Source organism: Colletotrichum phormii (genome assembly GCF_030913505.1).
Source record: "Colletotrichum phormii strain CBS 102054 chromosome Unknown BDP81scaffold_1, whole genome shotgun sequence".
Lineage (NCBI taxonomy): Eukaryota > Fungi > Ascomycota > Sordariomycetes > Glomerellales > Glomerellaceae > Colletotrichum > Colletotrichum phormii.
Genome location: NW_026851443.1, coordinates 3,097,514 through 3,114,923, shown reverse-complemented (window position 1 = coordinate 3,114,923; position 17,410 = coordinate 3,097,514). Strand labels below are relative to the sequence as shown.

The 17,410-nt window shown below is 52.6% G+C and overlaps 6 protein-coding genes across 6 annotated transcripts; 4 read left to right on the top strand and 2 right to left on the bottom strand.

Moving 5' to 3' along the window:
• Window positions 1–651: 651 nt before the first annotated feature.
• Window positions 652–2,383, bottom strand: BDP81DRAFT_14160 (uncharacterized protein). The gene is made up of 4 exons (XM_060581844.1): window positions 1,901–2,383; window positions 1,266–1,813; window positions 1,169–1,201; window positions 652–1,108 (listed from the first exon to the last, which is right to left on the bottom strand). Exons 1-4 carry the CDS (start codon window positions 2,177–2,179, stop codon window positions 979–981), a joined length of 990 nt encoding a protein of 329 aa, XP_060452069.1. The 5' UTR covers window positions 2,180–2,383; the 3' UTR covers window positions 652–978.
• Window positions 2,384–2,929: 546 nt separating this feature from the next.
• BDP81DRAFT_14158 (uncharacterized protein) lies at window positions 2,930–3,702 on the bottom strand. The gene is made up of 2 exons (XM_060581843.1): window positions 3,230–3,702; window positions 2,930–3,086 (listed from the first exon to the last, which is right to left on the bottom strand). The coding sequence occupies exons 1-2, from the start codon at window positions 3,579–3,581 to the stop codon at window positions 3,034–3,036; spliced, it is 405 nt and encodes a 134-aa protein (XP_060452068.1). The 5' UTR covers window positions 3,582–3,702; the 3' UTR covers window positions 2,930–3,033.
• Window positions 3,703–4,156: 454 nt separating this feature from the next.
• BDP81DRAFT_467418 (fungal-specific transcription factor domain-containing protein) lies at window positions 4,157–7,049 on the top strand (the record flags this gene model as incomplete). The annotated part of the gene is made up of 4 exons (XM_060594455.1): window positions 4,157–5,654; window positions 5,763–6,192; window positions 6,272–6,560; window positions 6,654–7,049. The coding sequence occupies exons 1-4, from the start codon at window positions 4,487–4,489 to the stop codon at window positions 7,047–7,049; spliced, it is 2,283 nt and encodes a 760-aa protein (XP_060452067.1). The 5' UTR covers window positions 4,157–4,486.
• Window positions 7,050–7,052: 3 nt separating this feature from the next.
• On the top strand, window positions 7,053–7,302 carry BDP81DRAFT_413999 (uncharacterized protein). Its single transcript, XM_060589328.1, has one exon. The coding sequence runs from the start codon at window positions 7,079–7,081 to the stop codon at window positions 7,250–7,252; it is 174 nt and encodes a 57-aa protein (XP_060452066.1). The 5' UTR covers window positions 7,053–7,078; the 3' UTR covers window positions 7,253–7,302.
• A 4,297-nt stretch (window positions 7,303–11,599) lies between these two features.
• Window positions 11,600–12,053, top strand: BDP81DRAFT_413993 (uncharacterized protein). The gene has a single exon (XM_060589327.1). The coding sequence runs from the start codon at window positions 11,775–11,777 to the stop codon at window positions 12,021–12,023; it is 249 nt and encodes an 82-aa protein (XP_060452065.1). The 5' UTR covers window positions 11,600–11,774; the 3' UTR covers window positions 12,024–12,053.
• A 1,936-nt stretch (window positions 12,054–13,989) lies between these two features.
• Window positions 13,990–16,187, top strand: BDP81DRAFT_456771 (DASH family cryptochrome; the record flags this gene model as incomplete). Its single annotated transcript, XM_060593214.1, has 2 exons — window positions 13,990–14,495; window positions 14,552–16,187. The coding sequence occupies 2 exons, from the start codon at window positions 13,990–13,992 to the stop codon at window positions 16,185–16,187; spliced, it is 2,142 nt and encodes a 713-aa protein (XP_060452064.1).
• Between the last annotated feature and the right edge of the window lie 1,223 nt (window positions 16,188–17,410).

Here is a 17,410-nt window from a genome sequence, read left to right as displayed (position 1 = left end):
TTCAAGTCGAACAATAACCTCGCTCAAGTTCAACAATGACCACAGTGTACCCTCGGCCAGAGAGGTTTGGATTATATGCAAGGCATGTGGAGAAACACTGGCATAGAAAAGCTACATGTAATTACCTACCGACTGGACCCGACTTTCTAAGGTCAGTTGAGATCTTCAATATTTTGCCCCTGAAGCCATATGTATAGTACTGTAAGAACCATCTTGTTGCAAAAAAGGCAGTTCAATCTCTCAAAGTGCACCACTTGGAGACATGGGTCTGATTGCTTGGTAAGTAAACTTCAAGACTTTACTGAGGTGCAGGGAAGTGAATGATCCAATTATTACTACAGCCCTTGAATATAAAGCTACGCTGGTCAGCGATAGGCTCAGTCCGGACCAAGGGGATCTAGACGTTCGCGCTGTTTGAGTGCATGTCGCCAATAGTTCATATGTACCCAAAGGCAATGAGGTGACCTTAAGACCGCATGAGTTCTCAACATGTAGCACCAAAAACATACAGTAAAAACCTCCACCATGCTTCTGGAGCGATAGTGAGCTTGTCGACTTGAGGTTACCTCCGATGTCGCTCCGGCCTGAAGGAACCGGGCCGGAGCCGGAGTGGGGCCGTATGGCGCAGCCAACTAAGGCCCACGTTAAGGTATTGAACTGAAATGTCAACTGATGATTGAAAGGTACTAAGCCGAGAGCAAACAGAAGCATCCCAAGGTACCAAGCTTGAATATGAATAGCCTCACATCAGAGTATATCTGGTTCTTAGGTTCTAAATAGTGCTTGTATTCGTGTACTTCCCAGCCAGGTTCGTTCCTGAAAGAAACTTCAAGGCCATCAACACAACAATGAGTCACGAATCACAGCCCATTCCGCACACTGCTCGACTTGATAGCCATAACAATTTATCGGAACCGATAACATCAATTCCAGCCGCGGGTCCCATCGTCACAGAGTTATGAGGCTCGTAGGGGCTGTTTACTGGGAGAATCTCGAACGGACAATCATGTCCTTATTAGGTGTCGTCCGAATAGGAACATTCGCGTCTGCAGGAAGGTCTCTAGTCTTGGGGTCGCGGTAACTATGCCAAGATTGACGCATGAAAAGGCTGCGGGACAAAATGTTAACCAAAGATTGAGGCGTAGAGACAAGGATTGATTCTACTTACACTTGACCAGCTGTGAAAGAGAGGTCCTTGTCACTGAAAATTCGTCAGCATGGCCGTCTATCACATACGCAGCTCGCACAAAAGAGGTTCAACCTACCACATCGAGTACGCCATGTAATTCCAGACCAGATCTTCGCCTGGAAAGCCAGGGCACGTGTCCTTACGCTTGCATGCGAAGTTTTCGTGTCGCGACTGCGGCGTGTCCGGGACGTAGTCACCGTCGGGGACGGCGCAGCCGCCCTGAAACGGGTGGAAGAGCCCCAGCCAGTGTCCTATCTCATGGATCACAGCCTTGTTGAACAGAGGACCGTCCATAGCGCTGTAGCCGATGATGACGCCGTCCCCACCAAACGATGTTCCTTGCGCTCCCGGGACAACGATGGCGCCTGTCAATAAATCAGGAAAGGAGGCGTACCCGAGGAGGCCGATATTCAACTTCGGCACAATGTACAGATTCAAAGTCTCGGGTCCGCCGATGCGAAGCGATTGCTGCATAATCCGAGTCTGCGTATATCGGTTCTCCATGTGGTTCATGTCGGCGTATGCGTCGTTGACGACCTCGTACGTCTCGATGGGGCCGAAGATGATGCCGTGCTTGGCGTAGCCTTCCTCGAGGGTGGTTCCGATCCGCTGGATCTCGTGTTTCTGATTGAAAATACCAAGTCAGTACGTGGGTGCGCAGATAGACTTAAAGACGTGGTTTTGCTGATGAGCTAGTGGTGGGATACGTACGTTTTTGACCGACTTTCGCTGTTCTTCCGTTCCGACCAGGAATACCTTAACAGGTACGTGAATAGAGTCCTGCTCCGGGTTCAAGGAGCGCTTGGAGAAGGCCTCAAGAGCGGCCAAGTCGTCTTCTCTTCCAATTCCATGAGCTTTATCACCCTGGCCGCACCAGTTGAGCGGGTCCCTTGCAGTATTGAGGGAAGAACGTTCAGATGCTTGGGCAAGTGCGACGCTGGCAAGCGACGCCATGCCAAAGATAGGGAACATCATGGTCTGGAAGATCATGGTGTGCGTGTATGTATTTCCCGGGCGACTGGTCAGACTGTTGCGGTGGTTGTTGAAGATAATGACCTGCGATGTGCCCAAAGGAGTAAATGGTACGCAGGATGATGTTGCACCTTGGAAGTTTTTAAACTTGGGGACACTCTTGTGGTTTAGATTAATAAGTGGAAAATAATTCTCCGCTATTTGATTTCTGATTTTGAAAGAGTCTAAACTGCCATGGAAGACAAGGTGCAAATGCAGAGTTTGCGGGTCGTTATGCGAAAACTAGGGCTTCAGAGGCTCAAGCCAAACCACGGCTCCCAACCCTTGTGGGCTTTCGGACTCGAAACTTTGTTGCAAGCTGAATTTTAACCCCCCGGGTTATATTCTCCTTCAAGAGCCGTATTGTTCAGTTCCGCTCGGCCAAACTATGTCCTCTGCGTCTCCGAAGAAGTGTATGACAGAGACTGGGGCAATTCCAAGCCGACCCGCGATCAAGGGCACATGTAATCCCAAATTGCGCAGAGATGGATCTGGAATTATAACTCAAAGAGTGTATGTGTATGAAAGAGTATTATGTCGCGGGGCATGGTCGATTTGTTGTCGTGAAATGGGGCCAATGGTCCTGATAACCAAGCAAGTGCGGTTGGCATTCTCATGGCAATGAAGCATGGCCAGATCATATAGACCGATGTAAGACCTGCAGCCATGCGCCCGTTGCGGGTATAAGCGCTAAGATGATTCGCAGTAGTCGTCGTAATAAAGCAGAAGGATCAGCAAAAGGCTGACGCCAGCCCGGGACTCCAAAAGTCCCATGTGATGCAGTAGAGCGTAAATTGTATGCCCGGATGGGTCTTTTGTGTCTGCAGGAACAATCAAGCCTTCTTCAAAAGACGCTTGAGTAGATTCTTGCTCGATGATGACGAACCTGTCGGAAACCACGTTAGCAATCTCGGCCTTTGTGATTTTTCGAGGCCAGACGTTCCGAGGTGCCGGTCGACCATACAAGGCCCGAGGGTGATGGGATAGGGGTTCGATGGAGAATGGACTGTAAGGATTGAGATGGCTTACCAGAGATGTCGCCATTGGCTTCGTTCTTCTCCTTGGACATCACAGGAACGCCGTCCTTGTCAACGAGGGTTGACTCTGAAGACATGGCGCCGACAGTTGCTCGCGGTGCCGGAGCAGGCTGGCGGGGCCTACGAGGCATGGCAGAAGCCTGCATGTGAGGGATGATGAAAGCTGATTCGTAGAAGGAGCCCGACATTGTATTGGTATTGCTCTTGCTGTTGCTTGTCTTGCTGTTGCTTGTCTTGCTGTTGCTTGTCTTGCTGTTGCTTGTCTTGCTGTTGCCTGTCTTGCTACTGTCTGTCTTGTCCTTGAGGATGGCCTTGAGGTATTGTTGGGATTCGATGGAACTCATGTGGAGGAGGAGTAGAATGAAGAAGTAGTTATTGGCTTGTTGACTTGGAAGTATCGTCAATGGGTTTGTAATGAACTGAATGTCGTGCGTGCTTGATTATATACGGCCTAGATCTAAGGTTCCGGCAAGGAGGTCATGGGCGGGTCTTTTATATATCACGAGCACGATGTTGATGACCAATGCAAACGCGGCTTCGGCAGGTTAAGTCCCCAGTTGACTCACGAAATGGCACGAACGCATGTCCAATGTACATGGCATCATGTCAAAGGGCGCGGTTGTGAGTCGTAGGTCTGAAAAAGTTCACTTTGGTACAAGTCTTGTCAATGCTAGTGTCTGTTTCCGACTGGGGGTAAGACGGGGGGATCGCTGCCGAAGTGGAGGTGCCCGCCGGCTCTCCGACCTAGGAGGAGGATTCCTAAAACCAATCACGCCTCGTTCCCAATCCTCGGGCTGAAAGTCGCATCGGCCGGTTGGTGAGTGTTCTTGGCGAGAAGGCTTGTACGGCCAGTCGTTTTGGGCTAGACCTGCACGACCAGTCTGACTACTTTCAACTTGGAGTTTTGTTCGGTCAGTCGAGTCGGGTTAGAGAGGTGGAGGAGTCAAACGATGAGAATTTAGTAATAATAGGATGACGGCTTAGAAAGATTGGGGACCAGCGGACAGCCAGGATCCACTTCCGAAGCCGACCCCAACCGCCCGTGTTCCCGAAGCCGAAGCCGAGACCTTCCATCACCAACTTCACGCGGTTAACGGTCGAGCCGACGACGTGTTGATGGGAATTTCCAATTCACTTCCCGAGGTTTCTCTTACGAAACAACGGCTCGAATTTTCAACTTTGTAATACGGGGAACATAGTGGACTTTTCTTTGATTGATTGAGTAGAGAGAAGAGTCGTGTTCCCAAGTATGGATTCAACGCAAACACCACCCCGGCTCTTATTCCGAAAGAACGGGCGACCGCAGGCGTGTGAGCCGTGCCGAAAACGCAAAGTCGCCTGCGATCATGCACAACCAGTATGCAACAGATGCAGAAAGTCGAAGCGCCCCGGGGAGGTGTGCGAGTACATTCTCAGTGACAGTCCGGCAGCATCAAGAGAAACTTCAAGACAGACTCGGCCGCGGGAGCAACGGCGTGCTTCGAGGGCGCCGTCTACCCCGCTGACTTCAACCTTTCAGCCTACCGCAACATCATTATCGCAACTAGGACCCGGGCCCGCTGTGGTATCACAGACGGCATCAACGGCTACAGCCACAACGTCGCCCGCAACATCCACGACCCGGCACCGCCCCTCACTCCCCGCAAGTCTCCCCACCAGCCCGGACTCGGCCAGCACGGCAGCCACACCGGCAGTCACGCCGGCCGTCCTCGGCATCGGCTACCTCGGCTTCACCTCCTTCTGCGGCATCTACGAAGAGACCAGATCAAGTCTAAAGCAGCTCCAGCCGTCCACCGCGGCGCCCATCGGCGAGATCGGGACCACCGCGTACTGCGGGCTCGAGTGCTCTCCGCCCCTGACGGCCCAGGCGCTCGAGACATGCCTGACTATCCTCCGCCACGTCCCGGACCGCGAGACGGGGCTCAAGCTGTTCGACAGCCACTTGAACCCGAGTGATGGGTGGATCCGTCTGGCGGCAAAGCACATGATGATATCGCTGTACGACACGTTTCCGCAGTACTTCTCCGCCAACGAACACGAGCGACGGCCGGATGATGCCCAGCTAACCGCGCTCGCCCGCACTATCTGTGGAAACACTGCAAAGTGCGTGTCTGACGAGGAATCGGACCCGGCCAAGTGGATGGCGCAGTTCACCGGCACCAATTTGCGGTGGGAATCGTTGGGCGTGATGTTTGCGTACTGGGAGCTAGCGGCTCGATATCTCGGACCGTACCGGCCTGACGTCGGCTCCCGATTTCAATGTGTTGATGAAGGGACGAAAGTGGTTATGCAGTATCGGTATTGCCTTGGCGCTTGTATAGAGTTGACCAAGGCTGCTGGGAGTGGGGGGAATACACTACTCCTCTTCATGTGTTCGAAGCGGACGATTATCGAGTCGCTCTTCTCGGGCGATGCTAGTAAGTTACATCTTCTTTTGGATCCTAGAAGGCTACTATCGTCTCCGTTTGTGGAGTGAAGCAATATTATTAATCTCGGTGTAGATGTCAACTGACGATTCATATTAGGCTTCGCCTGCTGGCAACTCCACGCAGAAACAGTAGCCCTATCCACCTTCCTCGGCTTCCACGACGAAGTCGCAGCGGCGCCGGGGGTTGGCTACAAGCCGACCGTCTGCTCCGAGATCAAGCGCAAGCTCTTCTGCTACATCTTCTACGTGGACAAAGTCCTGGCCTCGTTCGCCGGCAGGCCGCCCCTCATCAGCCGCCGGTACGCACGCACGCCGCCCCCGCTGGATCTAAAGGACGACCACCTCCTCTCCGACGAGGCCACGCTGGCGCGCCACGTGGCCGCACTCGACGAGAACGGGTGGAATACCGAGGGCGGGCTCTACTCGGCCACCATTGTACGGTCCCGGGTGATGCTGGCACACATCCGGGACGAGATCTTCGAGATCGCGCTTGGCCAAGGTTCCGTGACGCTGGTGGAGACACTGTTGTAAGTGACGCGTGTGGTAGTTGCTACATGTATCTACCTTTTCGATGGCATGAATGCGTTGCTAACTTGATTTGTTCAGAGAAATCAAAGAAAGGCAACTTCGGACGGTTGCCGGGTTCCCTGATATCATGACTTTTAAAGAAGAAGACATACAAAACAGGAAACTTGACATCTCGTTGCTGTACACTCGACTGATCATAAAGCTGGAACATCTCCAAAACATGTTTTTTATCCAGCGGCTGCTCTCGAAAAGGGGGCACGACGATGGCGCCTTGCTGTCTGTCAGCTTCGAGATGGTTTCCAAAACCCTCATGTTTTGGACAAACATGGACCGCCTGTCTTGCATGAACGGAGACTTTGAATGGCTCGTACGTACTCAACCCCCGAAGTTCCTCTTCCATTCAGTACCTCTTGCGCAAGGACTATCTTCAGAACACGAAGAAGACTTACACAGTCACCAGGTAATGGCCTACGCCGCCCCAGGAGGCGGCATCCTCTGCCTGGAGCTCCTAAAACCCACCCTCCACGGCGGCCACCACCCGCAGAATCCCCAAGTATCCCGGTCAAGCATCATCCAGAAGCTGAGCCTCCTCGTCGGCTTCCTAGACTGGGTCAGCCCCACGGCGCCCAACGGTGACCTCTGCGCAGACTGCAAAGTCATCATCCAGCGCGTCCTCGACCAGGCTCTCAACGGCCCCGCGGCGTCGGCCTCGTCTGCCGTCGACGGCGGGTTGCCCGGGGTATTGGATATCCCCATGGACTGGGATTTCTCCACGCAGCTTGATTTCAACTTTGATTTGCTTGATACGTTTGACTGGTTGCGCCCCGAGGTCTCTTTGAGTCAACAGTCGTCGTAGTGGTTTAGGGGGGGGGGTAGCACTTATTTATGTTTTTGGTTTCTCAAACCCCCCACACCACTCCCTCAACAACTTTATACCCAAATATTCTTGTTTTCTGTTACTATGGGGGTGAGAATAAGTCATGGACTAGCTGGAATACCTACATAGTACCGTCAGACCATCGAATCATAGCCCACCCAAGCCAAGTTAAGAATCAGTAGCTGCCTTGAGCTGCCTGTTAAATATCTTCATGCTCGAGCATTACGAACCCGGTTCCAGCAGCCTCATTACGTTTACTCTAGTGAAGTCTTGATATGCCCACATGGGAACTCATCTGTAGCCTTTACCCCATTCATCGTTGTGTTTTTAGGGTACGCTTCAGAAGCTTCGTGAAGTCCAGGACTGAGAAAGGAGAAACGATTGTAACTTCAATCCGCTGTATACGGGACCAGCGTTTGTCATGATTTGTGTTCACGACCGAGCTGCGTTTCCCTGCTGCGCAAACTAAGCGCGATAGCGGCTAGGCACACAGCATAAAGGCAGGCTCATTTGACGATGTGAATGATTTTCTAGTTGCACCAGACGGGTAAGGTGTATCTCACGCGGATGGCAACTTTCTCAACCTTCGGTAGTCAATGTCAGCGGCGAGGCGCAGGCCTTCCCATTAGCAAAAACCTATGTCATCAACTACTACATAGCGTCGATAAGTTTGCATGGACTTTATGAGAGGTAATAACGAGTTGGATATTAATCTCATCTTATTTCTCCATATCCGTCTACAAAGAATCTCAACATGAAGCAGAATAGAAAAAGCTGGAGACCGATGTACTGACGCCATCGAGCAGTTGATGGGATGGTGTGACCGAGATAGCGGCCTGCTAGTCAAGTCACCTCGCGGCATAGACATAGTTCCTTACGATCCTGTACACTGGATTGGAATGACTAAAGGAGCAGGCTATCGATTTAGCATGTCACAGTGGTGGGAGAGAGCTCTGCTTGAAGTGTGGTCATCTAGAGGAGGCTTGCATTGAGCCAACATCATTCTCGACAAGACCCTACTTTCAGTTAGGACAAGTACGAATCTTACGCAGTCTGTTGATCATGGCGCTAGTAGCTACCGCAACTGGAGCTCACTTGCCGCACAATCCAATCGTTGGGTCAGAGCAACAGCGTCCGTGATGGCGATCCAAGCAGCAATAAACTAGAACCTCAATATACGAAAGGAATCGCGCATCGGCGGTCAACACCTTCCTTCCTGCACCAATGAGGCGTGTCACAGTTGCGGCAGTCTGGCGTTGCAGGGGTATCGTGTCGTTTATAGAAACGCCAGGTTGACGCCCATTAAGCGATCATCGGATCCCGCCGATTCATAGTCTACTCCTTCCAGACAAGATGTCGAAACTTTGAAGCTATCGAAAGGCACCGGGCCGGCCCTTGCTGCCGCTCGTAGAGCATACCACGAGACCTTTCCCCCTTGGATTCTACCTAGTGCGGCCCTTTACCATGTAGTCACTCAGCCATACGTGCCATGAAGTCCCCCAGCTGGGCCCTCCTTCGGCTCCGGGGCCGCCACTGACCACCGCTGGGAAAAGATTGGCCCAGAAGAGTGGAGTTTTAGCGTATTTTGTACATAACCGAGAAGCCCATACGCAGTAATCGCCACTTGACCAAGACGTCACTCGACCGCGCGGAGATTTTCCCATGTTGCAGCGGGAGAACCGGCTGTATCCATAACAACTCTTCCACGGAATCGATGCGCTACTTGTCAACATCAGCCAGACCAGACAAAAGCCGGTCAAGCTGACACGGTGAGCTTCAACGGCCGCGCAGGGAGAAGATCGCTGAACCACGAATACCTCCGAGGAGTTATAAAACACGTCTGGACGATGGTGCACGCTGACTGCCACATGGCGATCAGGAAATAGCAGGAGAATGCTATGGGTATTCATGATACCGCATCTGATTGGCATCGGCTACAAGATGGCGGCTGCATTTGCCCAGACTCCAGAGACCTGGTTCGTAGGTGAATTGAAACCGATGATGCCATAGGACGGTTGGATGATGATCGTCGGGGGCGATCCTTCTCCTTCGTTTCTTTTTTTTCTTTTCTTTTTTTCTTTTCTTTTTTTCTTTTCTTTTTTCGGACATGCCCATCTGTGGTCCAGACCCATCATCGACCTTTTCAGTCGTGTCAAGCTGGATTATCAACCTAGTAGGCATGGGGGGCAGACACCACGTAGCAATCTCTCAGATGGACCGCAAATAACTCGTGCGGAGGCGTTGTTAGTTGATACGCAGAGAGGAGGTGGGCGAGTCAATCCCTAGATATTACAAGAGATTTGTGTCTGAAATTCTCGAAGGGTAAACAGGCAGTTTTATCGAGCTGGATGAGGTATCATGAACGCAACTCCAAGGCTAATAACAAGTGAAGCCCGGCCGGTCCATATGCGGATGACTGAAGGCTAGAGTCTGCGCCAATGACGTGTGTGTGGTAGAGTCGGTTACGGTCGAGACTTCTTATTCTGGCCTGTTCGCATGCCAGGCACGCGCGAGTCCTTGCAGCGGCGTTGAGTCTAAGACCTGCAGACAGGGATAATTAAGCACGCAGTCGGTGAAAGCAATCAGGCTCTGGAAAAACACTGTAGCGTGGCGAGCACGCAGTGCCGTGCGTGGCATGGAGAACTTGAAGTATGGAATGAAAGTCGTTGTCGTTGAAAAATGTGAGACAACGATATTTCCCAGGTCGGCTTCGTAACCCCGATCCGGATGTCGATGAAATGGGGGACGGGGAGTCCGAGTCCGGTACCTCACCCGGGTGTCACCGGTTTTGGGCGGGCCTAGAATTTCGGGACGGGAATGAGACCTCGTTCGACAAGCTGCAGCCCGGCGGAGCAACACCGGTCGGATGAATTCGATGGTTAAGCATGTACTGGAGCGCCTCGATCGACGGCATAGCCTAGGTGCCGTGTTCTGTGAGCAAGGTACGATGCACAGAGCCGATTCGAGGTGTGCTTCATCCGCACAGGCAATTCCTCCCTCAGACTCGAGAGTCTAGGCCTCGTGCAGCATACGGTGTCGAATGTGGGCTTCCGATACTAGCCTTGCCGCTACTCATTTTGCATCGCGAGGCACGCTGTAGCGCGCCTCCTTGTCGCATTCAAAGTTCTGGAAGAAGAAACGACATCCACGTTGTTGAAGGTGAAACCCACGGCTGCAGTGCAACAACAGGTGTTCGCAGGTCTGACGGCGGGGCGCCGTTTGCTTAAGAGCCAAGCACCAAGCCGACGCACGTTTTGTGGTGGTGGATTCTTCGACACGATTGCCGGTTCAGGATCAAGGGCCCAGAATGGGACCACAAAGCCACCAACGCAGACACCCGGTCTGATCCATCAGCATGGCTCTCTGAGCATCGAGCCCGCAGATCGAGGTTTGGCGCGGACGGACGTCATTGGCTCAGTAATCTAGGGGTTTCGGCGCAGCACTGTCGGCCAGGCTGAAGGAGCGCGGTTGCTTTTGTCCATTGTCTATCACAATTACCTTACTCTCCGTTCGCCAGAGCTTCAGCGAGCCCGCATCTTCCTGGAGCTGTGATGCTGGGTGGCCAAGCTCTGAACGCAGATCGAGTTGAAGGAAGTCGTCGCCCTGGCCAGGGGTTCGAGATCCGGCACCGAGTTGTGTATCAGCCCCGTGCTATTTGATTGGAAGTGATGTGTGAGTAAGGCAAGGCAACTTTAGCCTTTGGTGCCCGCGGGAACGAAGGCCGGGTACTGCTTGAGAGATGCCGCGAAGTGCGGCTTTCGAATTAGCAGATGGGGTTTGAAGTCTCCCTCCCAAGACGGCTGACTTTCTTTTTCCTGCCCGCAACTCAATCTGACTACGACCGGTGTTTTGCAACCCGAATGGCGACTCCATATACTCAATCATAGCTTGATCAGTTGGCGAGTTGGGGACGATGTGCACCTTGGAGAATGAGTCTCAAGAGTCTTGTCGGAATTCATGACACGCCAGTGGGTTGTAGCTCAGAAAAATACTGGAGCCGGAACCCTGGTTCAGCTGGAGGTTGGTGTGCTATTGACGAATAACAGTCCATCTTTTAGCTGTTGAAGCTTGTCGAGACAGGGTGCCCAGCTGCACAACCGTTCAGCTGAGCTACCCAAAAGTTAGGATTTCGAAGTGACCAACGATCCGTCTCTTCTCAGTTGGGTTGTCTGGAGGGAGACATAGAGGGAGGGGGCGTAGAGTAGGAAATTGCCAAAGCTTTCCAAATAGGTTGCGCGCGAAATAAGTGCCGCGCAGACTGCAGTGTCGATACGGCGAGTTAAACCGGAGACTAACTCGATAGAGTTACGAAGGCGCTAAAGCTTGCGAGGACTCTTGAGTCTAGAGTCTGGAGGCTGCTCTCGTGCTCCGTAGGTACGTAGGCACGTAGGTAGTTTACGGATACCGAGCTGTCATTCCCAATCCATCAATGGATCGGCCGAGTGGCTGTGGCGTGTGGGCGTGCACTTCGTCGTAGGGGCGGCGGCGGCACCAAAGCCAAAGACAGAGTCTGGGAACAAAGCGGGAACGTTTGGTGGTGCTCGATGATTCATCATATTCCCCGGTGGAAGCGGCAAGCGGCAAGCCGCAAGCCGCCCCGAGCTCCAATTTCATTGCGACCTGCATTGACAGGCAGGGAGGTGGGTTGAAAACGGGTTTGCGCTCTGCCCGCGATGCTCGGTTGCTGCAGCTTGACACACGACGATGGCATCGATCGGGTGGTTCTTTTTTTCGCGATGGAGTACGATGGTTCAGGGGATATCGTGGATGGGAATCTGTGTCGGCGAGCACAGCGAGATGGTCAAGGGTGTTGAATTCGGTAAGCTCTTTTCGGCAGGTTTGACGGCGCTTTCTCATGCAGTGCCATGCCAAGGGCCCAGGGCAAGGCAGTCGGGAGTATTCGTATCCCATTGCTGCTCGAGGAAAGCAGAATCCGATGAATCAGAGATGTGACAAAGACGAGCACTGCGTACGGTGTAGGAGGATGTATCCGTAGGTACGTGAGGTAAGCAAGTGGTTACTTGGTACGTAGTGTCCGTAGAGTCAGTACGGATACTGGGTGCTCGCCGGTGGCCTGAGGGTTGTGTGGTCCCTGGTAGGGCAGCAGGTACGTACCTAGGATACCTACCTCAGATAAGGTGGCAGGGTGGTGAGGTACGTTCCCAACTTCCCTGTGGTGTTCTCCACTAAACTAGTGCCATGGGATCCGTCCGGGTGGACTCGATCTCTGGAACCCCGGACTTTATGTCTGCATCAGAAGTGCCCCTCGATCTCGGTGCACTGCTATCCATCTTTCCCATGCCCTCACCATCGCCATGCAATCTTGCGGCCCTTTCTCCTGTTCCTTGCTACCCACGCTTTCCCCCCCTGCCACGTCTCGGCCTCTTCGACATGCCTCTTTCTTACAGTCAGATTCTAGGTATCTTGTCGGCCATGGCGCCGTGCCCTGTCTATGGTCGCGGAGCTGGCCCCGGTAACCGCCATGGCCGTCCTCCTTGCCTCATTCAGAATCGGCCGACAGGCAGGGACAACGTGCCAGTCTCAGTCTGTATGTACCAATTCTTGCCGAACCTCTCCTGTCTCTTGGGTACTCCGTATGCATGGCAAATCCAAATCTGGCGGCCACCCGAACAGACTGGGAAGGGGGGTGGCCGGGGGGGCCCAGACCCGGAAGGATCATGAAATTTCAGGGTCCAATGTGACTTTGTGTCTCTGCTTGCCATTCGAGGACGTGAACAGTAGGAGGAGGCGTCATGACTACTCTAAGCCATCGGCGGTTTGTCCGTGCAAACTGATTGGACACTTCTATCATTCTCTTGTCTGACGACCTCCATTCCATCCATACCTGACTGCGTACAACCTCTCACCCTCCAGTCAGTCTGTTGTTCCATCTCGTTGAATCAAATCTCGGAATAACAATATCCTACGGCCAAGTCAACCATCAACTTTCTTCCCAGAACGCGGTGCCTATCTCACTGCATAGTACTCCACCCCTTTAGCGAGCTTGCGTCGTGAACCTTCCGGGTTCAGCTCAGTTGGGACGGCGGCTTGACCCTGCATGTGTCCCAGTGTTCATCAGGAACTGCGTAAACGACTCTCTGCAGTGCTCCAGTCAGCTAGAACTGCTAAGCAAAACGCCCCGGGACTTTGATGCTCATCTGGACAAAAACTCTGCCCTTCTTACCCCATCAGAGGCCGCTCCGTCTTGTTCGTGCCTAGAACGGCTACAAAGAGACAGATCGTCCTTCCCCTTCTCTCTTTCTCGCCTCTCCATGCTTTCCCATCTCACTCCCGATCATCTAACCTAAAAGTCGATGCCGTAGCTCTCTTGCAGCCTCATCATCCGACCACACAACCATCGCATCGCGGCAAGACCCCTGGGCTAGCGGCTACTGCGTCATTCTCTTCGGCCCCAACCTAACCTCACCCTTCCCTTCCGCTCCAGGACCCAGAGTCCAAGGTTCCTCCTAGCTTGTTCCTTGCCCTAAGGCCCTAAGGGGAACCCTGTCTCCCGCTCCTCGCCTACCTACCCTCCCCTTCCACTCAACCTCGCCCCTTCTACTAGGTACTTGCATCCCGCTCGCACATCATCATTGCAATTTCTGCGGCGACTCCAAGACTAGTCTCTTTCCCAGCTGGTCGGGAGCTAAAGCAGATCTAACGGCTTCTCTTACGCCATGACTTTGGTTTAGAGTCCTACCAACACAAACTTGTCTTAACCCACTCCCTCGCTCTCAGAACTCCTAACTTACGGTATCACTCTTTACTCTCTATCCTGCCAGCGAACCGTTGTCTGAACACAGTCGAACACTCCATCCACTTCAAACTCCGTGCCAGCTAGGCACTGCAGCAAACGGACTAAACATTGTCTCTGCACTGCTTTTACTAGAAAGCACAATCCGAACAATATCTATCCACGATGGCGGCATCCAATATCCTCATCTACCTGCTCCGGCATGATCTTCGCATTGCGGACAATCCTATCCTCCACCATCTCACAACCGCGTCTGATCACGGCTTCACACACGTCCTCCCTGTCTACGTATTCCCGGCACATCAGATCGAAATTTCCGGCCTCTTGCGCGAAGGGGGCAAGTCTCCCTACCCAGAAGCTCGCAGCGAGATTGGCAAGTTCTGGCGGTGTGGACCTCATCGAACAAAGTTCATTGCCCAATCTGTATGGAACGTCAAAGATTCTCTGGAAGGCGTGGGAAGTGGCATGGCTCTACGTGCAGGCAGGTTTGGTGACGTCGTTGGCGACCTTCTCCAAGGATTTGCGGACAAGCGCCTAAAGGTTGGCGCAGTCTGGATGGTCGAGGAGGAAGCCATTGAAGAGAAGAAGGACGAGAAGGCAGTGGCCAAAGCCTGCGAAAAGCACGGGGTCCAGTTCAAGACTTGGCTGGACGAGAAGTACTTCATCGACGAGTAAGTGTATCTCAGTTGACGCGATGTTTACGATCTAACGGCCCTCCTTTCAACAGTCGCGACCTGGGCTTTAAAGCTCCCAGCGATCTTGCAGACGTCTTCACAGCCTTCAGAAAAACCCAGGAGCCGCTCCGCGAGAAACCAAGGCCTGCACTGTCACGCCCTGCGAAGGGTTCCCTCCCACCCTATCCTGAGCAGTCCGTCATTCCTCCCCAGCAAGCACCATTCGAGATTCCATCCACCTACGATGCTCTAGAGGCAGGTCTTCTCAAGCCATTGAAGTGTCCGTTCGAGCAAGAGCCCAAATTCCCTGAGAAAGCCACCTCTGTTCATCCTTTCAGTGGTGGCGAGGATGTTGGCATCGAGCGTCTTGACCATCTCGTCAAGACTGGATCCATGTCTAGCTACAAGGATACTCGCAATGGTCTCCTCGGAGTTGACTTTAGCACCAAGCTGTCAGCCTATCTTTCACTTGGATGCTTGACGTCTCGCCAAATCCATGAGGCCATGGTTAAGTTTGAGGATGGACAAGACGCAAAATACAACGATACGCCCGGGTACGGCAAGGGAGAAAACGACGGAACCAAGGCTGTGCGGTTCGAACTCCTCTGGCGCGACTACATGCGACTTTGCACAAAGAAGTTTAGAGGACAGCTCTTCCACGTCACTGGCTTCAAGGCCGACAAGACACCCAAGTGGAAGTCAGCAGATCCTGAGCATGTGGTTTCTGACGATAACCTCGGTGCATCGCCCGACGATATCCAAAAGACACTGAACAGGTTCCTCGAGGGAACTACTGGCATGGGTCTGATCGACGCTTCGCAACGCGAACTTTACCACACTGGTTACACTTCTAACAGAGCTCGCCAGAACGTGGCTTCGTTCTTAAGTAAGCATCTTGGTATCGACTGGCGGTACGGAGCCGAATGGTACGAGTACCTTCTCGTCGACTACGACGTGAGCTCAAATTGGTCCAACTGGCAGTACGTCGCTGGTGTCGGCAATGACCCTCGTGGCGACAACAGAATCTTCAACCCTGTCAAACAAGCCTTTGACTACGACAAGGACGGAGAATATGTCAAAGCTTGGGTAGTTGAAACTCGTAAAGTTGAAAAGTTGGAGAATGTGTTCCAACTATGCACCACACCCGCGGATGAGTTGGAACGTCTTGGTCTGAACAACAACATTATGGTCACAGATCCTATCAAGAAGATCGACTTCTCGGTAGAAGGGAAACCCAAAACTGGCAGACGGCAGTATAACAACCGCCGACGAGGCCGAGGCAATTCTCACCAGAGCAATGGGTCTAACGGTGGACCGGCCAGGGGACCTCCACCGGGATCGGGTAGCTCCAACGGTGGTTATGGCCACTCCAACGGTGCTGCTTCAGACCAAGGTTCGACAGGTCACTCTTCATCTAGATCTCCACCCAACGGCCCTCAGGGATACCGTACCAACGGAGGAAACGGAGGGTACCGTGGCGACTTCCGTGGTGGCTATCGTGGCGGACGCGGTGGTCGAGGTGGAGGCGGTGGGAGCGGGGGCGGGAGTGGAGGTGGCTACCGTGGCGGTCGAGGAATATTCAGTGGTGGCAGGGGAGGGGGCTTCAACACATACTACATGCCGAGCTCTCATCCCAACAATCAGCCTCGTCCGCAATGGACAACTGCAACCTCTGGTCCTCAGACGTAGGACGTCTGTTGGTGTAGAATGATGGGTTTGGGCAACCATCTGCTGCCTCGTTATACACACACTCCGGAACGTTGCGCACCATGGGCTTATCCATGGTCTCACTTTTACATCCGCTGTCATTGCGAAAGGAACTCTTACGGCAACTATCGACTACCCCGTTGGGAGCACACGCCTTATCACTGCCAACCATGGCATTCAGGCCGTTGGAAGTTCATTCACCTCGGTCTTCCACAGCACGGTGACATTATAATCAAAGTTGGTGGTTCCCTACATTTTGGTTGAGTCGCCCATATTGATACATGTTGGGTGCGGATCAACGATGAGAAATACAGACGGTACAGGTTGGATATGGGATGCGTTGTTGCGGTCAGGCCACAACTCACCAACGAAGGATGAAGTCAAATGTCACAACTGGCGTGATTAGAAATTTGGTTGCGCAGTGAGGAGTGTTGCAGTCAATCCGAGCGATCAGCCTCTACAGGCAATGTATAATACGCACGCACGAAATGTACCTAGCGCTTTCTTCGCGTTGATATAAAAATCAACATTTTACTTGGTCACTTGCCTTGAAGTCCCATTGGTGTCCAGCAAGCGAAATAGGTGCGAAGATGGTCCTGATGCGTGACTAGACTACATTAGCAGTCACGGTCTACAAATAACTGGGTACGATGACCACCTGTCAGGCTCCAAAGCCTTTGTAACTTTGAAGCTTCTAGTGTCTTGTGGTTGTACCCCATGAACATAACGTCAGTGTCGCACACGATCAAGCAAAGACGGGTAGGCAATGAGCGGTATACATAGTCAGAATGACCATAGCAGGCTGGGTTAGGCACTACTGGAAACCAATTTTGACTCAAGTACAGGAATTGATCTAGGCTCTCCTTGAATCGAGACTACAACTCGCTTTTCTCCTGGAGGCAAAAGGCTAGACTCGACCATATATCAAGTATTACCTTCGTGAGCAGTATATGCGCGGTTGAATCAAAGTACCTCGCTGTAGATGTCACTGATGGTGTCAAACTTCTGTTCTGGCTGAATGGTATGTTTGTTATATTTTCCTGATTTTGGAGGTATCACGAGTTTTATCTATTGCTTCTTCTTTTTTTATGAACCCACATCTATCGGTACATGGCACTTTCAGTGACCTCCCGCCCCCTTTTCCCTGCCTCAATTTTAGGTTAGAGGCATCGAGGCATCGTGTGTCCCTTTTGCAACGCCATGGA

Bases quoted from the DNA above. Each gene is read 5' to 3' on its own strand.
- BDP81DRAFT_413993 (XM_060589327.1), top strand. From the start codon at position 11,775: ATGGCATCGATCGGGTGGTTCTTTTTTTCGCGATGGAGTACGATGGTT.
- BDP81DRAFT_14158 (XM_060581843.1), bottom strand. From the start codon at position 3,581: ATGAGTTCCATCGAATCCCAACAATACCTCAAGGCCATCCTCAAGGAC. The intron at 3,087-3,229 runs GTAAGCCATCTC...GGTTTCCGACAG, and splicing joins AGCCAATGGCGACATCTCTG to GTTCGTCATCATCGAGCAAG.
- BDP81DRAFT_413999 (XM_060589328.1), top strand. From the start codon at position 7,079: ATGTTTTTGGTTTCTCAAACCCCCCACACCACTCCCTCAACAACTTTA.
- BDP81DRAFT_14160 (XM_060581844.1), bottom strand. From the start codon at position 2,179: ATGATCTTCCAGACCATGATGTTCCCTATCTTTGGCATGGCGTCGCTT. The intron at 1,814-1,900 runs GTACGTATCCCA...ATTTTCAATCAG, and splicing joins AGCGAAAGTCGGTCAAAAAC to AAACACGAGATCCAGCGGAT. The intron at 1,202-1,265 runs GTAGGTTGAACC...ACGAATTTTCAG, and splicing joins TACATGGCGTACTCGATGTG to TGACAAGGACCTCTCTTTCA.